Here is a 20,369-nt window from a genome sequence, read left to right as displayed (position 1 = left end):
TTTATTAAAAGATGCTACACCGCTGACAAATAGTTTTTCGTCTATCAAATACAAGAGCAGACAAATTAGTATTTTTCTTCAGTTGCAAAAGTTACTTACTTTACACCATTGCCACAATAGAAAAGTTTCAGCTTATTTTACTTCAAAATAAAACTATTGAAAATAATTAATTGCGTCCCAAAAAATGTCCATGTCACTATGCCCTATATGGAATACTGATTGTGCATCCACCAAAAGTAAAACAATTTATTTTATATTATTTTTTGTGTTAATTAGATAAACATTTACATGAGAAAACATTAATTAGTGTTCAAATGATGAGTATCATTTATGGTATGCTCTGTCGGCAGTGGAGCATCTTTAAGTCAACGCTTTTTGTATCCAGAAATCAGGGCCAGCTGACTTTGAAGCTTTCCAAGAAACAAATTATAAAGAACATCACTACACACCTCAGATCTCTAACCAAGTGGACCATATTAGGGCTGGATCAATATATCGATATACCGATATGCATCGGTTTTCACCGGTGTATCGAATATCGATATGCAAACATGCTGTAAATCGCTGTATCGTTTTACATCTCACCCTACTGTTTTTGTTATAGAAATAGGAAATTCCAAACAATTTATTCTAAAACATCATTCAAGTAAGAGCATTTCAATCAATATGAAGTGTTTAAGGCATCTGTGTCACCTAGATGGATTAGAAATGCCTTTTCATAACTAAGAGTACAAATTGACATAAATTAATTAACACAGATGATAAACCGAATCAAATGTTTGGTATATTTTTTCCTGGTTATAAAATGTTTTATCAAAATTGTCTTTTATTGTCACAATATTCAAAACTTATTGGTCATATGAATTTGAAAAAGAGGTCCACTGTATCGTCAATACGTATCGTGTATTGTTTCAGTGTATTGTTAATACGTATCGTATCGTTTTAGACCTTCCAATACCCAGCCCTAGACCATATACGTATGTCACCACTTACATCAACAATGTAACAAAGTGACATACAAGTGTAGACGATACCTGTACATATGTATTTGTAATTACTTATACCAGTAGCTAAACTCAATTGGAATTTTATGATCATAATCTAAACTAAATTGGAATTTTACTGTAACATGTATAATCCAAAGTAAAAGAAAAATTGATTCTGAACAAGAAGAGTTGCTGACATTGAAAGAAAAGAGCGAGTTTTGACTTTTGATGCTACTCCTGGTGAAGATGTACTGATTGCTTCTGTTTGTATGATGGCCAGCGACAGAAGGGACAGAAATGGTTATCACTGCCCGTATCCTTGACCAGCCATGTCAGAATACAGGTGTGATGGAAACAGTGACCACAGGGCAGTCCACACAGTTTTGTGTCCATCTCGTACTCCTCCAGACATATGCCACAACCAGTCTCCACCAGCATCCCCTCGGGAGCCCCACACAGCGCCCCATGTTGCTTCATGTCACCATCACAGATATGCTTGGGATTCACGTACATTGATTGGTCCATTAATGCACCATGAGCATTGTCAGTGTTTTGCTTGGATTTCTGATTGTTTGTTCTCTCTGTGCCTAACTTATTCTTCATTTGCACAACCGACTTCAAATCATGTTCTTTCTTGCTGTCCATACCACAAGCACCACTACTCTGCTCATCCTTAGGATTATCTTCTTTATCATTTTCCTCATGGAAGCAAATATTATTATCACTGTTGCTTGAATCTTCTTGAGATGATTTCATAGCATATCCTTTGTCCAAATGTTCACTATGAAAAGGTTCTTTCCCATATCTTACAATGGGAAGTGGTTTGTGGTTCCACACAGGAAGATTACGGATGTAATCAGTCGAAATCATGGCACCGTGAAGCAAACCCAAGACTGTAGCATCAGGGGCATCCTCGTAATCTATAAACCTTCTTTGTGATGCCAAGAAAAGACTTGCTGTTGGATAAAATAAATGTTCCAAAGTTCGAAATTGAGCAAAGTTCCACTCATTTGGATTGAATTGCTCAGCTTCATGATCTTTAAATCTATATGCCAAAATTCCCACAATGGAAACGTACAGTACAAACGAAAATCCACTGAAATAATTATGGGCCGTATAGAAACAATAATCTTGCCGCATGTAGGAACCAAATTCAGAAAGTCCTAGGATACGTATGCATTTCAGTCCAAACTCTATCATAAATGAAATTGTATTGAGTTGGAAAACTGTCAGCAATATGATCCAAGATAACAAAAGAACAGTGTTATTTTTCAAGACACAACAAATAAACTTAAAGAGTCTCTTAAACACTGATCCTTGCACAAGAAATGGTTCAAATAAGCTTGTGAAATTACAAATTCCTAAACTCAATACAAAAATGTCATTCAAACTGGGGTAGAGTGTTTTTAGAAAAACTTCCATTGATTTGTATGTTGAGTTTTCTGTGGGCTTTTTACCATACACAGTGACTTTTTCGGCGGTAATTATAACATATCTTGGGGGTATTCCCCAGTCAAACTCCTTTAAAATGTCTTTCTGGATTAAACTGTTATTGTTCATGATACCAAATTTTACTCTCCCTGGAAACTTTATGCTTACAGCTGAGTAAAACAATGGTGGATTTTTTATATCAGAAAACAAAACCATGCGGATCTCTGCAGTGGAGTCTGTGTGATTAAATTTCAGCCATTTCCTTTTGAGCTCTTCATATGAACTGATTTGATATACTTTTTTAGACATTGTTTCTTTTATCCAGTTGAAAATATTCTGTTGGCGATACTGGCCTTGGTAACTGTATAACTTAACAACAGCCTTGCTTTTGAATTCTTGTGGAAGACCGAGAATAAGATGAGAATCGTGCCAATGTTTCTTGGAACAAAATCTGAAAAGGATTAAAAGTGATATAGTGACAGTCTTTTTCATTCAATTTATTTTATTTCACTTGTTAAACTTCACAAAATCTATTAATTTTCATTTAAATTTCATGCTTTGATGAAGAGAAAGCTTATCCACCACAAGTACCCTAACTTTTAATATACGGTAAACCTCCGGTTAATTCAAACACCGGATAGTTGGAACACGGATATTTTCCATGAAAAACGATAATTTTTCAGCTAGTGATAGTTCGAACACTGACTTTCCTGTACAATTTCAATTTCAGATAGTTCGAACACCGCAGATTTTTTATAAAATCACCACTGAATATGTCGTTTTCGGGGACCTTGTTACGGTGACGACAGCCCCGAGTCGGGTTGGTCTAAGCGATCTGTACAATGCTATAACACATGGACACCCGCTACAAACCAATAAAAATAAACTTCAAAATTTACAGGTTATAGACGTCTACTTGATCTGGCTTCAATTCTTTACAAACATCACACACTGATGCTGTCAAAACATGCCGTCAAAACATCGTATGGGAAACGGAACACGTTTAGGCCCCAACTATGTTTAATCTTACTCATACTGAACAAAAACCCAGAAAAGCTCTATAACTCTCGAAAAATATATGCTTAATTAGATTTGATTAATTCAGTGATAAAATGTTCTGTTTTGGGGCCGTCAGTAGCTATTTTAAGGTTTATGCTATACTTATTAAATCGTCGACAGTAACATGTAAGCATTGTAAGGAAAATCAACAGTTATCTAAATTTTAATTCATAGAATATTTTGAGTTTTATCTTACATACAATTTGTGTTAAGCTTCATGCATTAACGCTATGTTTGACAACGTAAGCTTGTGTAACAGTTACTGGCAAGCGACCAGTTCTCGCCGGGTACCAATTCTCGCCATCGCATATGTACAAGTATGATCACAGACGAATTTTGTGACATTTTTTGTGAAAATCAGCATGGTAGTGTCTTCTATCAGAAGAAGGCTTTATTGACTAAATTTGCGTGGAATTTGTACAGATACATATGCAATGGCGACGAGAACTGGTCGCATGCCAGTAGCCTACATGAGTATGATGATGCGGGTAGTTCGAACTCTGGTAAATTTTAGGTATTTTTTCGAACTTTCGGTTAGTTCGAACACTGAATTATCTTTTCAGACAACAATTTCGGATAGTTCGAACTGATCAATCAATATTTATTTAATTCTGTTCGAACTCACCGGAGGTTTACCGTACCCATACTAAGGTTTACATGTAGATGATCAATAGTGTTTTCTTATTTAACCATTGGTTGTCATATTTTTGACATGCACTGGCGTGTAACAAATCAGTATATAGCAATGTTCTAGTATATCTATCATGGTTAGAGTGTCATGGCCCATGATGTACTTGAACACCCAATGAATGTATGTTACACACTAATGCATGTTAAAATATGACAACCAATGCTTATATTTACATCTTTAACCTCTTGAACTCTGATGAAGGAATTGATATGCCAGAGCCAATCTGTCAATGTAATTAAGTATTGGAAATTGTCATACATTGGGTTTAGTAGTAACATTAGGTAATGTGCAGAGGCAACATAAACAAAGACAAGAGTAAAACTGACTTTCCTGAAGCATTTCACAATAAAACTTACTTTCTATCAAGATTGCAGTCAAAAATGCCCACATTTACTCCAAATCTGGACATCTTTTTTCGAAATTCTAGCCAACTGGTGTCAGAAAGGGCACTGATTTGACGACCTTTGGAGAGAACTTCTACTAGCCATACACTGTCTTTAGAGTCTTCCACCTGCTCTAGGAAATGAGCTTCCCCCGTAAAGTTTGTCATGCTGGCGTTCTCCTCACTGGCTGTCTCACAACTTGTTTCTTCCATGACAGGACCTTAAAGACGAGGAAAATAACTTATTGCAACCTGGTCAATATTATGCAACTTATAGACTTCATAATTAACATTAGATTATCAACTAAAGCCATTTACAAGAAGGTATCATTTCTCAAAATATTTCAACATACCTGAAAATTATGTCAATGCTTATTTGTTTGTTTGATTGATTAATAAACGTCCTATTAACAGCCAGGGTTATGTAAGCACGGCCACTCATGTATGCGGCGTGTAGCATGTATGTTATTAAGCGCACAGTGTAGATTTGGTATATTTGTGTTGTGTCTTGTATAGTGGAACTGTTGCCCTTTTTAAAGTGTTATATCACTGAGGTGCGCCACTGAAGACACCAAGCAACACACTCCACCCGGTCACAATATACTGACAACAGGCGAACCAGTGTAAAGTCTGTCAATTAAAACATGGGTGACAAAACAAGTAGATCAATTATTTTTTCCATTCTCATTCACTTCAGGTGATTTCTTTTTATTTCTGTTGGGGCAATTATTTATTATTCTGTATTCATGATGAGATCATGCAATCATATGATATGATACATGTATCTAAAGAAATCAAGCCGATAAATTGCATTTCCATTACACATCCCTATTTTGGTAACTACATACAAAGCATATTGAATATATTTGTCCTGTGTCATAATTGCGGTCAGGTTGGATGAAAATATGCCTTAAAATTTATATGCAAGGAGTCTGTGCATGGATTTCCAGTATTTATTAACATGGGTTGATTGATAACTGTTGTAGCAGAAAAGATTAACAAGTACAATAGCTTGGTTGATTGCATCCTCAATACTCCAAGAGTTACTTTCACTGTCTCTATGTACATCCTTGGACTATCTAACTCTCATAGTAAAACTGAAGGTAGTTCAAGATAAAAATACTGACCATATCACAGGCCTTTGAAGACTGTCAACCACATCTATTACATCTTTTTTTTCAATTCATATATTTTATTCGATTCATTTGATGTCCATACATAAAATGACCAAACTACCTGCTCATTTGTTGTAAAACACAAGAACCTTCAGTTTTACTACAGAATGACAACAAATCCATGGGTGTATATACCGGTCGGTAATGACAGCGATAACCCCTGTGGTATCGAGGATGGGGCGATTGGGACATTGCATGGAAGAAAATGGTTATCCATTGTTACAGATTTATCTTAAGTTAGAGAATATTTATGAACTGACCAGTGGCTTCCACCAGGTCGGACAGCTCCCTCTTCTCAACTGCACCTTCATAACTAATACCTCTTTGTTCTAACAGGGCCTTCAGCTTCAGTACAGACATTGTCATCGGATCCAAGAGTCGACGGGATATGTTGCCAGACTCAACCCATGTCACGGTCTCTAGAATTCGGGCTAGCACGAATAGCACCAAAGCGTAAAATATCACCAAAACTAATTTTAGCCACATTTTTGTTGTTTATCTGATTCAAGGATCTAAATCAAAGATAGTTTGAGTAAAAGTGGGTGATAGTTAGTCTAAAGGTGGCGAATCCGTAAGCATGGGTTAACAGCTACTGCAACGGTCTCCCTTCCGTTTGCACGTTCTAGTTAACTTGTTGTTTGACGTGTCAACAAAAACAACCCGACAAGGGGCGCCAACTGTCAAACAGAAAATGCCTGCAAATGCACATGCATAGAAGCGATCTTTCATGTTTAAACGACATCTTCGTAAAGAATTGACACTCAGATGATGATGTTCACATATTCGGACCCATGTCCTTTCTATAAAACGACATGCTGATGCAATTTTCCACACAGCCGTCGACTCTGGATCTAAATTTACCTAGAAAAAATGATAACTCGTTTTCTGCCATCAAAGACGGATCCGGATCGATACTGAACAATATAACCACGCATAATAAGCAACTGGGCCCGACAAAACTATCCCTTGGCTGAATATTGAAAGGAACTCAAAGACATCCCGAGCTACCAATCCGTTACAAAAAGATTTACATGTAGCGGACTAGAGCGTGACTTTGCAAAAGGCCTTTGACAAAGTACCAGCATCAAAACGCCTTCATGTTACAAACTCAGGCATAACACACGATGCCATGGATAACAAGATTTTCTTTCACATCGCACCCAGAACAGTGGTATTTCTGTTCCGGCTATTAATACAATTAAATATAGATCGAAATAAAAACGCAACAAAATCCACCACACTACAACTCTTAATAAACCGTCAAACCACAGTAATACACAAAAACAACCTCCAATGTAAAACTATTGTAAAAATCGGAAACCTCACAAATTTTTAATGAACCACGCATTTTTAATAGCGATTATATAATTGACAATGGCAGAAATTGATATGTTACAAAACACTTACAGTCTCAGTACGCAATATTTTTTTTCACACACCATCTCGTTGCCAGATTTCATGCACACACATCCCCTTGCATAAAGACACATCGCCGTCCACTAATGGATACGTTTATACTCCTTTTTTCCCCACATCCATCACATACTGAATCTCACCTCCCTGTTGCAACAGCTACAAAAACACTATCAATGTTTTCAATTTATGATTTATCAGGATTTTTGTTTCCCCCAATCGCCACTGAAGCCATTCAACCAAAATCGTCTATCTTCTTGATATTGCAAAAGTTGCAAAAGTGTAGAAAGGTGCTTTCATATTTTTCAGATATGTTTGCAATTATTTTCCTTTATTTGGTTTTTGTGAAACATATTATTACACGTAATGTGGTAAAACTTTGACGTCGATTTATTCTTCGTTTTTACTTCATACACGTAATTCCATCGGCATTGATAACTTACTAGCCAACAGTTCGTATTTTTTTTTTATTTCTGATACATATACATGTACTCAACGGATCCTATATAAATTTACCGTTGAATGTGTCTTTACTACATTTTCTTGTACTTTGAACAAAAGCGTATTTCTAATATCTGTCATTTTATTCATTGAATGATGTTATTTACAAATTGATTCTGTATTTTACAGTTATTTTATTTTATATAGACAGGAGGGTACAGAGAAATTTCATCGTGCTTGAACTACATTGTAAATTTGGCTAGTTTTGATACATTATTCAATCATCATTTTGTTCAATATTTCGGGTCATATGTATATATCATCATTATTTTTTTCGGATGAAGAAGACGGATTATAAGTATTTATGTTTAACGACTTGTGTCTAATTTCTTTATTTGTATATACATGTAATGTTCAAAATAAAATATGTTCAACGCAATTAAATCAAAATCGAATTCCATCTGCGAAGATGATAAAATGTAATATAAAACATCTTAATCTTGAAATTTGTTCCATGGACAAATTGACCCAGAACTTGATTTCCGAGAATATATATTTCACCCGCTGCGGACATCACACGCAATGATATTTTTTACGATATCGAAAAATCTCGTTCACGTCAATTTTTTCATATAGTATGTACTAAAGTTCGTTGAAAATCGATATATCTGATATATCGAAATATAACATATACTATCGAAAATAATTGTTGCGAAAACAATGCGCCAGGTGATGAGCAAAATGGTTACTCACTGAATAAATCGTGATGACTCAAATTTGGCGGGCAAAATCCTCGTGCCATTATATATGAGAGGTTGCGCCATCATAAATACGCCACATTGTCAGCCATTTTTCAGACTTTTTTTTCGATTTGCCATATAATTCCTTGACAAGCGGCATGGTATTTCAATCTTTTAATCTAATATATTTCCATTTGCTCGTTATTCAATTTGTCTGTAATCCTGGGGAAATTATAGGACCATATATCCCCCAAGTCTGAAGAAGGCAATTTAATGCTTAAATATCATGAAGCAATTGGTTATTGGAAGCAGTTTTACTATGAAACAGTCCAGGGGTGTATAGATCGTAAGTGATCGGAACCCCTGGAGTATCGAAGATGGGTCCCTGTGGCACCATGGAAAACCCGATGTCAGATGTATTTTTCATCCCGTGGGTAACAACGATAGCGTAAAGATTGGGTTATCCAGGTTGGAGTATGCTATAGGAAAACACTGATTATCAGTGTTCTTGAAAATGAAATCCACTCGAACACTTCGCGCCTTAGTATCCAAGGGAAGCTACTCGAGCGACTATCCAAGGGAAGTTACTCGAACGACCTTGTACGCATTTCATTGTGTTATTTATGTCGCGGAAGACATGACAAGAATTTTACATGCGTTGTTAAAATAGAGGATCAAATTAATTATTTCTTAAACTTAATTTCCGCAAAGTGTCATAATATTTTCCGCATTAGTGTATTTAAAGCGTTTTACCCACATAGGAAATATATAGTATGCATAACATCTTCGTGCCTTTTAAGCGTTGAAATAACCTAACCAATTAAAAGCACCTCTCTTTTTATCCGGAAATTAACATTTCGTCACAACTATTGATAAATATCTGATTTTTTTAATATAGGTATTATTTTGATATAGAAACATTTTGTGTTCATCATTAAAAATTATTATGTCGAAAGCTTTGTTTATATTCACATTTATTTTCGCTTTTAAAATATGAAACCGGAATTATTATCCGGTATTCGTTTTAGATTTTACTTCTCTAATGTTTACGAACTGGACACCGCACGTGGAAAGACTGTTACCAGCCGATATCGTGATAAAAGACAACTTCGCGGTGTTTGTTTCATATTGAACTAAAAAGAATGAAACAAAAATGTAAGTATAATTACATATAAATCCTTATCTTTCAATATTATTCGAGACTTTTTTTATTCGAAATGTTTTGATGAAATTCTCGTACATTGTAATTTCTCTGATTTTCCACAGCTAGCTGAAAGCTGATTTTAAGATGAAATTCTGTAGACCACACATTCTGTAATTTCGTTTTATCTCACTTACCCCACTACTTTCCCCATCAACCCCAACACTCAAAACTTTTATCAGAAATAAAGCATATATACGTAAATATATCCTTTCTAACGATGCAAAACATAACTGTTTGTAATATGATTTTATAATAATATTATAAGATTTTTTATTTATATTTTTATTTTTATATTTATGCTATAATTATTATTCTAATTATCATCAATTCCGTACTTAATTATTAAATGGTCATGAAAGGGCCTTTGTGGCGTATTTTAGAGTTGTATTTGTTAATGAAGAGAAATGGTGGCGTATTTTCGTTTTGTTGCCTGAAAATGGAAAAAAATAATGGCCCTAAAAGGGCGCCGTTTGATGCGTAGAACGTGTGCTAGTAATGAAAAAATAATGGCCCTGAAAAGGGCCTGTTGTTGTATTTTCGAGCGGCTGTAAAAAAGATAATGGCCCTACCGTTTTGGGAAATTGCCACGTGATAAGCTCTTGATAATTCTGCGACAATGAACTGTTTTCATCGCCGCTGTTATCTGTAGCTGCAGATGTGGAGGAATTTTGATTACATCTCCAAAAACTGGTGTAAGGCCTGTTTTTGAAATTAATTCAATGTAGACCAGTCCCCGGGCGTTGTACGTCACCAGGGCCATGTATAAATGTCTTGCGGGGATGAAGTGGGGGAGATGTCATTTGCCTAGCCAAGAGTGTAGGAAAAAAAATAGCCAGAAATCTGTAGTCCTCCTTTCCCCGCAAAACTAAAGAGGGCTAACACTTATGTAAGCTGCTGCATTGTATTTCTGGCATGATTTTTTAGAATGAATCATATAGAGACTATACATGGCCCTTACTTAGCCACTACTTCTCAAGTGTTTTTCCTGGGTATTTTGGGAAATTGCCACGTGATGAAAATTGGGAAATTTTGTGTGATATAAGTAGGAAATGAAAAATTTGAACGGTGTTTATGGAAATTTTGGAAAAGGTAGAATAGATAATTATGCTTCTCTAAGAATCAAGTGTAAGAATGGTTACTAAAATACCACATTCAGACTTGGGATTTCCTGAATTTTTTAGTTTCGTCGCACAAAATACGCGTCAACTCATTGATTTGGGAAATTTAGGCATAGATTTGGGAAAAAATAACAAGAAATACAATTGGGAATGGGGCCTTATTTTGGCCCCAAATATATAGGCAGGAAAAACACTGTACTCCTGAGCACAATCTTCAGAATTGAAGGCAGCTCAGAAAAATACAGATACAGGTACTTTGTATACAGGTGTTTCAAAATCCCAAAACGACGTGGGTAAAGTACACTTTACTGTCCCACCATCCAATGAATTTTGACCTAATTATTTGATGTGAGTTTCATGATGTCATAATCACGGGAAGGTGGGACTATTCGGCAGTAAATTGTACGTTACCCACGTCGCTTTGGGATCTTGCAATCCACAAATTAAGTTTTTGTAAGTAACAGTATAGTAGTAGAGTAGCTATATATAGCTTCGGTGCATTTGTGGCCGAATAAAGCTGTAACGTCCCTTCCAAAGATTTTTTTATACATGTAGATTCTTAGTATATGTACATGTATACATTTTTTATGTATTTGTATATAGGCCTATGTGAACATTTTCGTAAATAAAGAAAAAAAATCTAAAGTATATTATGTATTGCAAGCAAGAACCAAAAGGTATAGAATTTCCCAATTTAAAAACTCGAAAAAAAATCAAAATAGTATAACATTGACATACAGACCTTAATCAATATAACGCAAAGAATGAATGAAAAAAAACTGATTCTAAGCTCAAAAATGGAGGGATTTTTTCAGCAAATTTTTCTCATCATTTGGGCTTGACGAAGCAAAAATGTTTCCCATTCAGCATACTTTTTTTTTAAATAGTTTTTTTTGACCACTTATCTATTCGTTTAAGCAAACGAAAACAATACAATAAACCAATGTATAACATCAGTATAAAATCCGGTTATGACTTCATCACGAGGGCCACCAATCTCGAAAATTCACTGAATAAATGAAAAATAGTCATAACGTTGACATTTTTTCGACTGAAGTAGACAAATGATGTATCAAAATGAACCACAATAGAACAACATAATACATGTCAGGACCAATAATAATCCAATTTATGTATAGTGAATCTGAACGAAGGAAATGATAAATAATACCGAGATTTTAAGCTCATAAAAAAGTAATTTTTACACATTTTTTCATATTTGTAGACGCAGCAAATAATGTTTACCCTACCAACAAAATTAATAAATCGTAACTCTGTACCTCTGCTCAGTTAAAACAACACATAATATAGAAATGCTTATATTTTATAATGTTGTTTCAAACACTTCAGTTTCCTGGTGTCTTTGAATTTACCTGAAATAACATTAGAAGATTTATATCTAACAAGTATTGTAATGTAATAACATGTAGGACTAAAACTAATTCCATTCATATTTCATGATCGAAATATTTGTAGACTAGTATCATCTCAAACTGAATTATTACAGCAAACCGCCAACTAATAGCTTAGAGGAATCAAATAAGAATTCCGCAAATACCACGACACTTTTCGAAACGTGTTTGTGTCTTTTAGAATGGAGCACATCCATATTTACTTCCTGTGTATACACATAGGAAATATGAGATGGTTACTACATGTCACATATTTCTTTCCCTAGTTCTTAATGATAATCATTTTCGTGTGTGCAGCTTCTCGCCAGAGTGTTCGTCTTCGACCTCGATGACCCTGATGTGACATTACATTATCGTGTATTACCATCGAGGTTCTAACTTGTCAACCGTCCATGATATAACATCAGAAACATCGTATTCAGGGATGCCAGAGCTGCTTTCCTCGTTTCATATCAAATTTCACTAATTCACAGTATCGTATAAGATGTTCCAGACTTCCCCGGCATTATGGAAAAGACACCAGATCCACATTCTGCGGAGGTTGGGTTAGTTCTCCTTAATTCGTAAGAAGCACAAATCCTACATATCCGTGTGAACCACCGAACCATAGGTGGCACAGGGGATCTATTGAGGTCATAGATTTAGGACTGCTGTGAGTTTCCCTCTTTGCCAAGTCTGGAAAGCAACTGTAGAGAACATTTTACCCAAACGTACATTGTGTATGTAAGGCCAACTCTCGCCGATTCAAAGTAGATAACGTACAGGACTTGTCTGTCCCCAGAGGCGAACAAAAAAGTGCATTATCGTGCTAGGTCGTTTTGGTTAAACTTATGCAACTCAAAGACTGATGTTGTCCTAACATATTTTATCCATTTGCGTACAACCAAAGATGTTAAAAATACAAATAGGATGTAGATCTACATGTGTTGTAGCGAAAAACACAGACTCATTGCACCGACACACAACATGTAAACATTGCGACGTCATCGGAATGTGCAAAAGTGTACATTGTACAACAGTGTTTATTTATAATACTCACGGAAGCATTGCTCAAAGAGGTACGGTAGTAACATAAACAATGTAGCTTTTCTACATTTGTATTTACACACGTACATGTATATGTGTTAAAACCTATTTTGATACATGTACATGTTCATCGAACGTACGTTCGGTACTGAAAACACCAAAAGTTTCTGATTTGGACCATCATAAATTCATCCGCACGGCTCCAAATTGCGCGTGACATACTCAATCTATCGAGAAATAAAGTTGAGTAGCCTTTGGTTGAAATCAACGGGGTTTATACTATCAATTCACCACTGACTGTAAATATTAGGTAATGTGCAGAGGCAACATAAACATAGACAAGAGTAAAACTGACTTTCCTGAAGCATTTCACAATAAAACTTACTTTCTATCAAGATTGCAGTCAAAAATGCCCACATTTACTCCAAATCTGGACATCTTTTTTCGAAATTCTAGCCAACTGGTGTCAGAAAGGGCACTGATTTGACGACCTTTGGAGAGAACTTCTACTAGCCATACACTGTCTTTAGAGTCTTCCACCTGCTCTAGGAAATGAGCTTCCCCCGTAAAGTTTGTCATGCTGGCGTTCTCCTCACTGGCTGTCTCACAACTTGTTTCTTCCATGACAGGACCTTAAAGACGAGGAAAATAACTTATTGCAACCTGGTCAATATTATGCAAATTATAGACTTCATAATTAACATTAGATTATCAACTAAAGCCATTTACAAGAAGGTATCATTTCTCAAAATATTTCAACATACCTGAAAATTATGTCAATGCTTATTTGTTTGTTTGATTGATTAATAAACGTCCTATTAACAGCCAGGGTTATGTAAGCACGGCCACTCATGTATGCGGCGTGTAGCATGTATGTTATTAAGCGCACGGTGTAGATTTGGTATATTTGTGTTGTGTCTTGTATAGTGGAACTATTGCCCTTTTCAAAGTGTTATATCACTGAGGTGCGCCACTGAAGACACCAAGCAACACACTCCACCCGGTCACAATATACTGACAACAGGCGAACCAGTGTAAAGTCTGTCAATTAAAACATGGGTGACAAAACAAGTAGATCAATTATTTTTTCCATTCTCATTCACTTCAGGTGATTTCTTTTTATTTCTGTTGGGGCAATTATTTATTATTCTGTATTCATGATGAGATCATGCAATCATATGATATGATACATGTCTCTAAAGAAATCAAGCCGATAAATTACATTTCCATTACACATCCCTATTTTGGTAACTACATACAAAGCATATTGAATATATTTGTCCTGTGTCATAATTGCGGTCAGGTTGGATGAAAATATGCCTTAAAATTTATATGCAAGGAGTCTGTGCATGGATTTCCAGTATTTATTAACATGGATTGATTGATAACTGTTGTAGCAGAAAAGATTAACAAGTACAATAGCTTGGTTGATTGCATCCTCAATACTCCAAGAGTTACTTTCACTGTCTCTATGTCCATCCTTGGACTATCTAACTCTCTCATAGTAAAAACTGAAGCAGTTCAGGAGAAAATACTGACCATATCACAGGCCTTTGAAGATTGTCAACCACATCCATTGTATCTTTTTTTCAATTCATATATTTTATTCGATTCATTTGATGTCCATACATAAAATGACCAAACTACCTGCTCATTTGTTGTAAAACACAAGAACCTTCAGTTTTACTACAGAATGACAACAAGTCCATGGGTGTATATACCGGTCGGTAATGACAGCGATAACCCCTGTGGTATCGAGGATGGGGCGATTGGGACATTGCATGGAAGAAAATGGTTATCCATTGTTACAGATTTATCATAAGTTAGAGAATATTTATGAACTGACCAGTGGCTTCCACCAGGTCGGACAGCTCCCTCTTCTCAACTGCACCTTCATAACTAATACCTCTTTGTTCTAACAGGGCCTTCAGCTTCAGTACAGACATTGTCATCGGATCCAAGAGTCGACGGGATATGTTGCCAGACTCAACCCATGTCACGGTCTCTAGAATTCGGGCTAGCACGAATAGCACCAAAGCGTAAAATATCACCAAAACTAATTTTAGCCACATTTTTGTTGTTTATCCGATTCAAGGATCTAAATCAAAGATAGTTTGAGTAAAAGTGGGTGATAGTTAGTCTAAAGGTGGCGAATCCGTAAGCATGGGTTAACAGCTACTGCAACGGTCTCCCTTCCGTTTGCACGTTCTAGTTCACTTGTTGTTTGACGTGTCAACAAAAACAACCCGACAAGGGGCGCCAACTGTCAAACAGAAAATGCCTGCAAATGCACATGCAGAAGCGATCTTTCATGTTTAAACGACATCTTCGTAAAGAATTGACACTCAGATGGTGATGTTCACATATTCGGACCCATGTCCTTTCTATAAAACGACATGCTGATGCAATTTTCCACACAGCCGTCGACTCTGGATCTAAATATGGCGACTGTCAAAACAGATCACGTGGTTTTACTCGTTGCCTATTCTAAACTCGTTTGACGGATCCGGATCGATGGTAGCGGACTAGAGCGATGGATACTGGTATTTCTGTTCCGGCTATTAATAAATTAAATATAGATCGAAATAAATTAATAAAATACACAAATGTCATTGTAAAATTTTTAGTACGATTATATTATTGACAATGGCAGAAATGCCACTTACACTACGCAATATTTTTTTTTGTAGATTTCATGCATTTTGACAGAGATTTATATTTAAATCTCTGATTTTGACAAGTTTTCAATTTATGCATCAGGATTTTGTTTTAACCAGATCTTCTTGATTTTGCAAAAGTTGTAGAAAGCTGCTTTCATTTTTTTTAGATATGTTTGCAATTATTCTCCTTTATTTGGTTTTTGTGAAACATATTATTACACGTAATGTGGTAAAACTTTGACGTCGATTTATTCTTCGTTTTTACTTCATACACGTAATTCCATCGGCATTGATAGCTTACTAGCCAACAGTTCGTAATTTTTTTATTTCTGATACATATACATGTACTAGGAGTTAACTCAACGGATCCTATATAAATTTACTGTTGAATGTGTCTTTACTACATTTTCTTGTACTTTGAACAAAAGTGTATTTCTAATATCTGACATTTTATTCATTGAATGATGTTATTTACAAATTGATTCTGTATTTTACAGTAATTTTATTTTATATAGACAGGAGGGTACAGAGAAATTTCATCGTGCTTGAACTACATTGTAAATTTGGCTAGTTTTGATACGTTATTTAATCATCATCATTTTGTCTAATATTTCGGGTCATATGTATATATCATCATTATTTTTTCGGAAGAAGACGGATAATAAGTTTACGACTTGTGTCTAATCCCATTTGTATATACATGTAATTTGCAAATAAAATATGTTTAAATCAAATCAATTCCATCGGCGAAGTTGATAAAATGTAATATAAAACATCTCTTGAAATAAGCTATGGTCAAATTACATTATTATATATTTCACCATGCGGAAACTGCAAATATTTTTCGACGTTCACGCAATTTTTATATAGTAATCTAAGTTCGTTGAAAATCGACTGATATATCGAAATATAATATACTATCGAAATATTGTTGCGAAAACAATGCGCCAAGCTATGAGCACTACTCACTGAAAAATTAGCACTAACACAGAACTCGATAAATCGTGTCAAATTTGGCGGGCAAAATCTCGGCCATTATATATGAGAGGTTGCGCTATCATAAATACGCCACATTGTCAGCCATTTTCCAGACTTTTTTTTCGATTTGCCATATAATTCCTTGACAAGCGGCATGGTATTTCAATCTTTTAATCTAATATATTTCCATTTGCTCGTTATTCAATTTGTCTGCAATCCTGGGGAAATTATAGGACCATATATCCCCCAAGAAGGCAATTTAATGCTTAAATATCATGAAGCAATGTTGGTTATTGGAAGCAGTTTTACTATGAGACAGTCCAGGGGTGTACAGATCGTAAGTGATCGGAACCCCTGGAGTATCGAAGATGGGTCCCTGTGGCACCATGGAAAACCCGATGTCAGATGTATTTTTCATCCCGTGGGTAACAACGATAGCGTAAAGATTGGGTTATCCAGGTTGGAGTATGCTATAAGAAAACACTGATTATCAGTGTTCTTGAAAATGAAATCCACTCGAACACTTCGCGCCAATTTTCTTTGTATCCAAGGGAAGCTACTCGAGCGACTATCCAAGGGAAGTTACTCGAACGACCTTGTACGCATTTCATCGTGTTGTTTATGTCGCGTAAGACATGACAAGAATTTTACATGCGTTGTTAAAATAGAGGATCAAATTAATTATTTCTTAAACTTCATTTCCCCAAAGTGTCATAATATTTTCCGCATTAGTGTATTTAAAGCGTTTTACCCACATAGGAAATATATTAGTACGCATACTATCTTCGTGCCTTTTAAGCGTTCAAATAACCTAACCAATTAAAAGCACCTCTCTTTTTATCCGGAAATTAACATTTCGTCACAACTATTGATAAATATCTGATTTTTTTTAAATATAGGTATTATTTTGATATAGAAACATTTTGTGTTCATCATTAAAAATTATTTTGTCGAAAGCTTTGTTTATATTCACATTTATTTTCGCTTTTAAAATATGAAACCGGAATTATTATCCGGTATTCGTTTTAGATTTTACTTCTCTAATGTTTACGAACTGGACACCGCACGTGGAAAGACTGTTACCAGCCGATATCGTGATAAAAGACAACTTCGCGGTGTTTGTTTCACATTGAACTAAAAAGAATGAAACAAAAATGTAAGTATGATTACATATAAATCCTTATCTTTCAATATTATTCGAGATTTTTTACATGTACTCTGATACAGCAGCTGAAAGCTGATGATGAAATTCTGTATTACATTCTGTAATTTCGTTTTATCTCACTTCTTTTCCATCAACAACACTTAAACTTTTATCAGAAACATATATGCGTATATATGTTTCTGCTTTTATGAAGGTACTTAATTAATATCTGTGTGACATCTAGCTGCAGGTGTGGAGGAATTTTGATTACATCTCCAAAAATGTGATTAAATCAATCCTGTCACTTACAGGGCCATGTATAGTCTCTATATGAAAAAAATAGCCAGAAATATATATAAATAACACTTATATGTATTTCTGGCTATTTTTTCATATAGAGACTATACATGGCCCTGTTAGCCACTACTACTCCAGTGTTTTTCCTGGGTATTTTGGGAAATTGCCACGTGATGAAAATTGGGAAATTTTGTGTGATATAAGTAGGAAATGAAAAATTTGAACGGTGTTTATGGAAATTTTGGAAAAGGTAGAATAGATAATTATGCTTCTCTAAGAATCAAGTGTAAGAATGGTTACTAAAATACCACATTCAGACTTGGGATTTCCTGAATTTTTTAGTTTCGTCGCACAAAATACGCGTCAACTCATTGATTTGGGAAATTTAGGCATAGATTTGGGAAAAAATAACAAGAAATACAATTGGGAATGGGGCCTTATTTCGGCCCCAAATATATAGGCAGGAAAAACACTGTACTTCTGAGCACAATCTTCAGAATTGAAGGCAGCTCAGAAAAATACAGATACAGGTACTTTGTATACAGGTGTTTCAAAATCCCAAAACGACGTGGGTAAAGTACACTTTACTGTCCCACCATCCAATGAATTTTGACCTAATTATTTGATGTGAGTTTCATGATGTCATAATCACGGGAAGGTGGGACTATTCGGCAGTAAATTGTACTTTACCCACGTCGCTTTGGCAGTGTTCTCCCCAGGCCCTTTCCGCATAACGGTCCCGTTACGTGGAAATTTTTAGCCGTTGCACAGGAATTTCTTCCGTAGCGCACTTTCGGCCTCCCGTTGCACATCAATAAATCAGACCCCCATTTTCTCTAAGTAGGTCTACTGAATATAAACCTCATAATAAATCCCTCCTGCTACCTAACAAGTAGTATTCTAATAAATTTACGGTGTCTGTCATGCTGCTATGCCATGGGATTGGGTCCATTTTTACGACCGTGACCGTGTTGATTACTTGTGATCCGCAGGGGTGTCCTGCCAGATTGTACTGTTGAATTGCATTGATAAGTAAACAAAAGAGGTGTGACTAGTCCCTAACCAAGACCTCACTTTTTCTATTTAGCAGTCTGGGGATATAGGTCAGCTAGAGAGAGGAGAAATAACTGATCAAATCACTTTCAATCATGTGAGCTACGGCGACGTAACTGAAGTGCAGCACATCGGCAGTTTAGGAAACAAACTGACACCTTTTCAACAGATGTTTTGATTATAGCTAGTGAGCATCATCCCAAAAACAAACACTGCCTGCAATTGTAAATGATGTACTCACGTTTTTAATGTAATATACTGCTGAAAGATACCACAAACTTTGCAACCGAAATGGCCGCCATTTTGGTGTTAGGTAATTGTAATAATAGGAGATTTCAGAAAAGATGGCGTGACGTCACAGAAAGTTTACATCCGGGTCCTCAAAGGTACAAACACAGTATGGCCGACTAATAAAAACAATAACAGATACGTACATCGCTGCTACACAATCGATACTTTGTCAAAAGTATACACATTCATACTTGCAAATTCCGATTTTAAAATTGTTTCTTATTGTTTCAGAGGTTACAGACATTTGTATTTACAATTGTTTATTGCTGAATATATTTGTGTAGATAGAGCGTTGAAGCCAGCTTGCCAAGCGGTGTCGGGCCGTCACAGTACCCGTTTTTTCTTCACAGGTAGAAATCCTTGTTGTGAAAAAGTTATGAATAGATAATTGATTTTATTGTGTAACGTTTCTGTTATACATGAAACTTGTTCACAATAGTTGAATACTATTAAATATAACGAAATGTGAACCACATTGCCAGACCACGGCCGCTCGTGCATGGAGCCTTCGCTGGTAGGAATTCCCGCTGGTAGATCACCTCAGGCCACAGCCCATAGTTGGGAATTTAATAATATAAAATACGTAATTACCAACACATATCTCAATAAGTACTTGTAAAAGATATATATTTCGTTCTTTTCCATGTATATCTTGCTTTAAAGGAATGCTATAAACCACTGTGTTACACTTATAGCAGATCTACGCGATGTACATGGTTCAGTTTTAAAGGCCCACTACCTTTCCGGAGCAAAACATAAAGGTTTCTTAAAAAACATTAATAACATCAGAAAATATATACCGATGGCCTAAGATGAGGTTACAACACCAAACATATGCAAGATTTCCTGCGTAATATATGATAACAGT

At 35.6% G+C, this 20,369-nt stretch overlaps 3 protein-coding genes across 4 annotated transcripts in view; 1 reads left to right on the top strand and 2 right to left on the bottom strand.

Moving 5' to 3' along the window:
- Nucleotides 1–762: 762 nt before the first annotated feature.
- Nucleotides 763–6,575, bottom strand: LOC138334923 (E3 ubiquitin-protein ligase RNF103-like). Its single transcript, XM_069283784.1, has 3 exons — nt 5,985–6,575; nt 4,524–4,770; nt 763–2,868 (listed from the first exon to the last, which is right to left on the bottom strand). Exons 1-3 carry the CDS (start codon nt 6,208–6,210, stop codon nt 1,218–1,220), a joined length of 2,124 nt encoding a protein of 707 aa, XP_069139885.1. The 5' UTR covers nt 6,211–6,575; the 3' UTR covers nt 763–1,217.
- A 2,808-nt stretch (nt 6,576–9,383) lies between these two features.
- Nucleotides 9,384–20,369, top strand: part of LOC138334920 (probable tRNA(His) guanylyltransferase) — a 48,951-nt gene continuing 37,965 nt past the window's right edge. The window contains exon 1 of one of the 2 annotated variants that reach the window (XM_069283781.1): nt 9,384–9,473. The gene's annotated coding sequence lies outside the window, so the exon portion shown is untranslated. Of the gene's footprint in view, nt 9,474–17,747; nt 17,873–20,369 lie in introns of those variants that run through there. The other variant, XM_069283782.1, reaches the window with a different exon arrangement.
- LOC138334921 (E3 ubiquitin-protein ligase RNF103-like) lies at nt 13,445–15,553 on the bottom strand. Its single transcript, XM_069283783.1, has 2 exons — nt 14,925–15,553; nt 13,445–13,710 (listed from the first exon to the last, which is right to left on the bottom strand). The coding sequence occupies exons 1-2, from the start codon at nt 15,148–15,150 to the stop codon at nt 13,460–13,462; spliced, it is 477 nt and encodes a 158-aa protein (XP_069139884.1). The 5' UTR covers nt 15,151–15,553; the 3' UTR covers nt 13,445–13,459.

This window comes from Argopecten irradians, chromosome 11, assembly GCF_041381155.1.
Source record: "Argopecten irradians isolate NY chromosome 11, Ai_NY, whole genome shotgun sequence".
In the NCBI taxonomy this organism is placed as follows: domain Eukaryota; kingdom Metazoa; phylum Mollusca; class Bivalvia; order Pectinida; family Pectinidae; genus Argopecten; species Argopecten irradians.
This window is presented reverse-complemented; position numbering and strand designations above follow the sequence as displayed.

Coding starts and splice junctions, on each gene's coding strand:
- LOC138334923 (XM_069283784.1), bottom strand. CDS start 6,210: ATGTGGCTAAAATTAGTTTTGGTGATATTTTACGCTTTGGTGCTATTC. Junction 4,771..5,984: donor CGACCTGGTGGAAGCCACTG/GTCAGTTCATAA, acceptor CTCGTCTTTAAG/GTCCTGTCATGGAAGAAACA. Junction 2,869..4,523: donor GACTGCAATCTTGATAGAAA/GTAAGTTTTATT, acceptor AATCCTTTTCAG/ATTTTGTTCCAAGAAACATT.
- LOC138334921 (XM_069283783.1), bottom strand. CDS start 15,150: ATGTGGCTAAAATTAGTTTTGGTGATATTTTACGCTTTGGTGCTATTC. Junction 13,711..14,924: donor CGACCTGGTGGAAGCCACTG/GTCAGTTCATAA, acceptor CTCGTCTTTAAG/GTCCTGTCATGGAAGAAACA.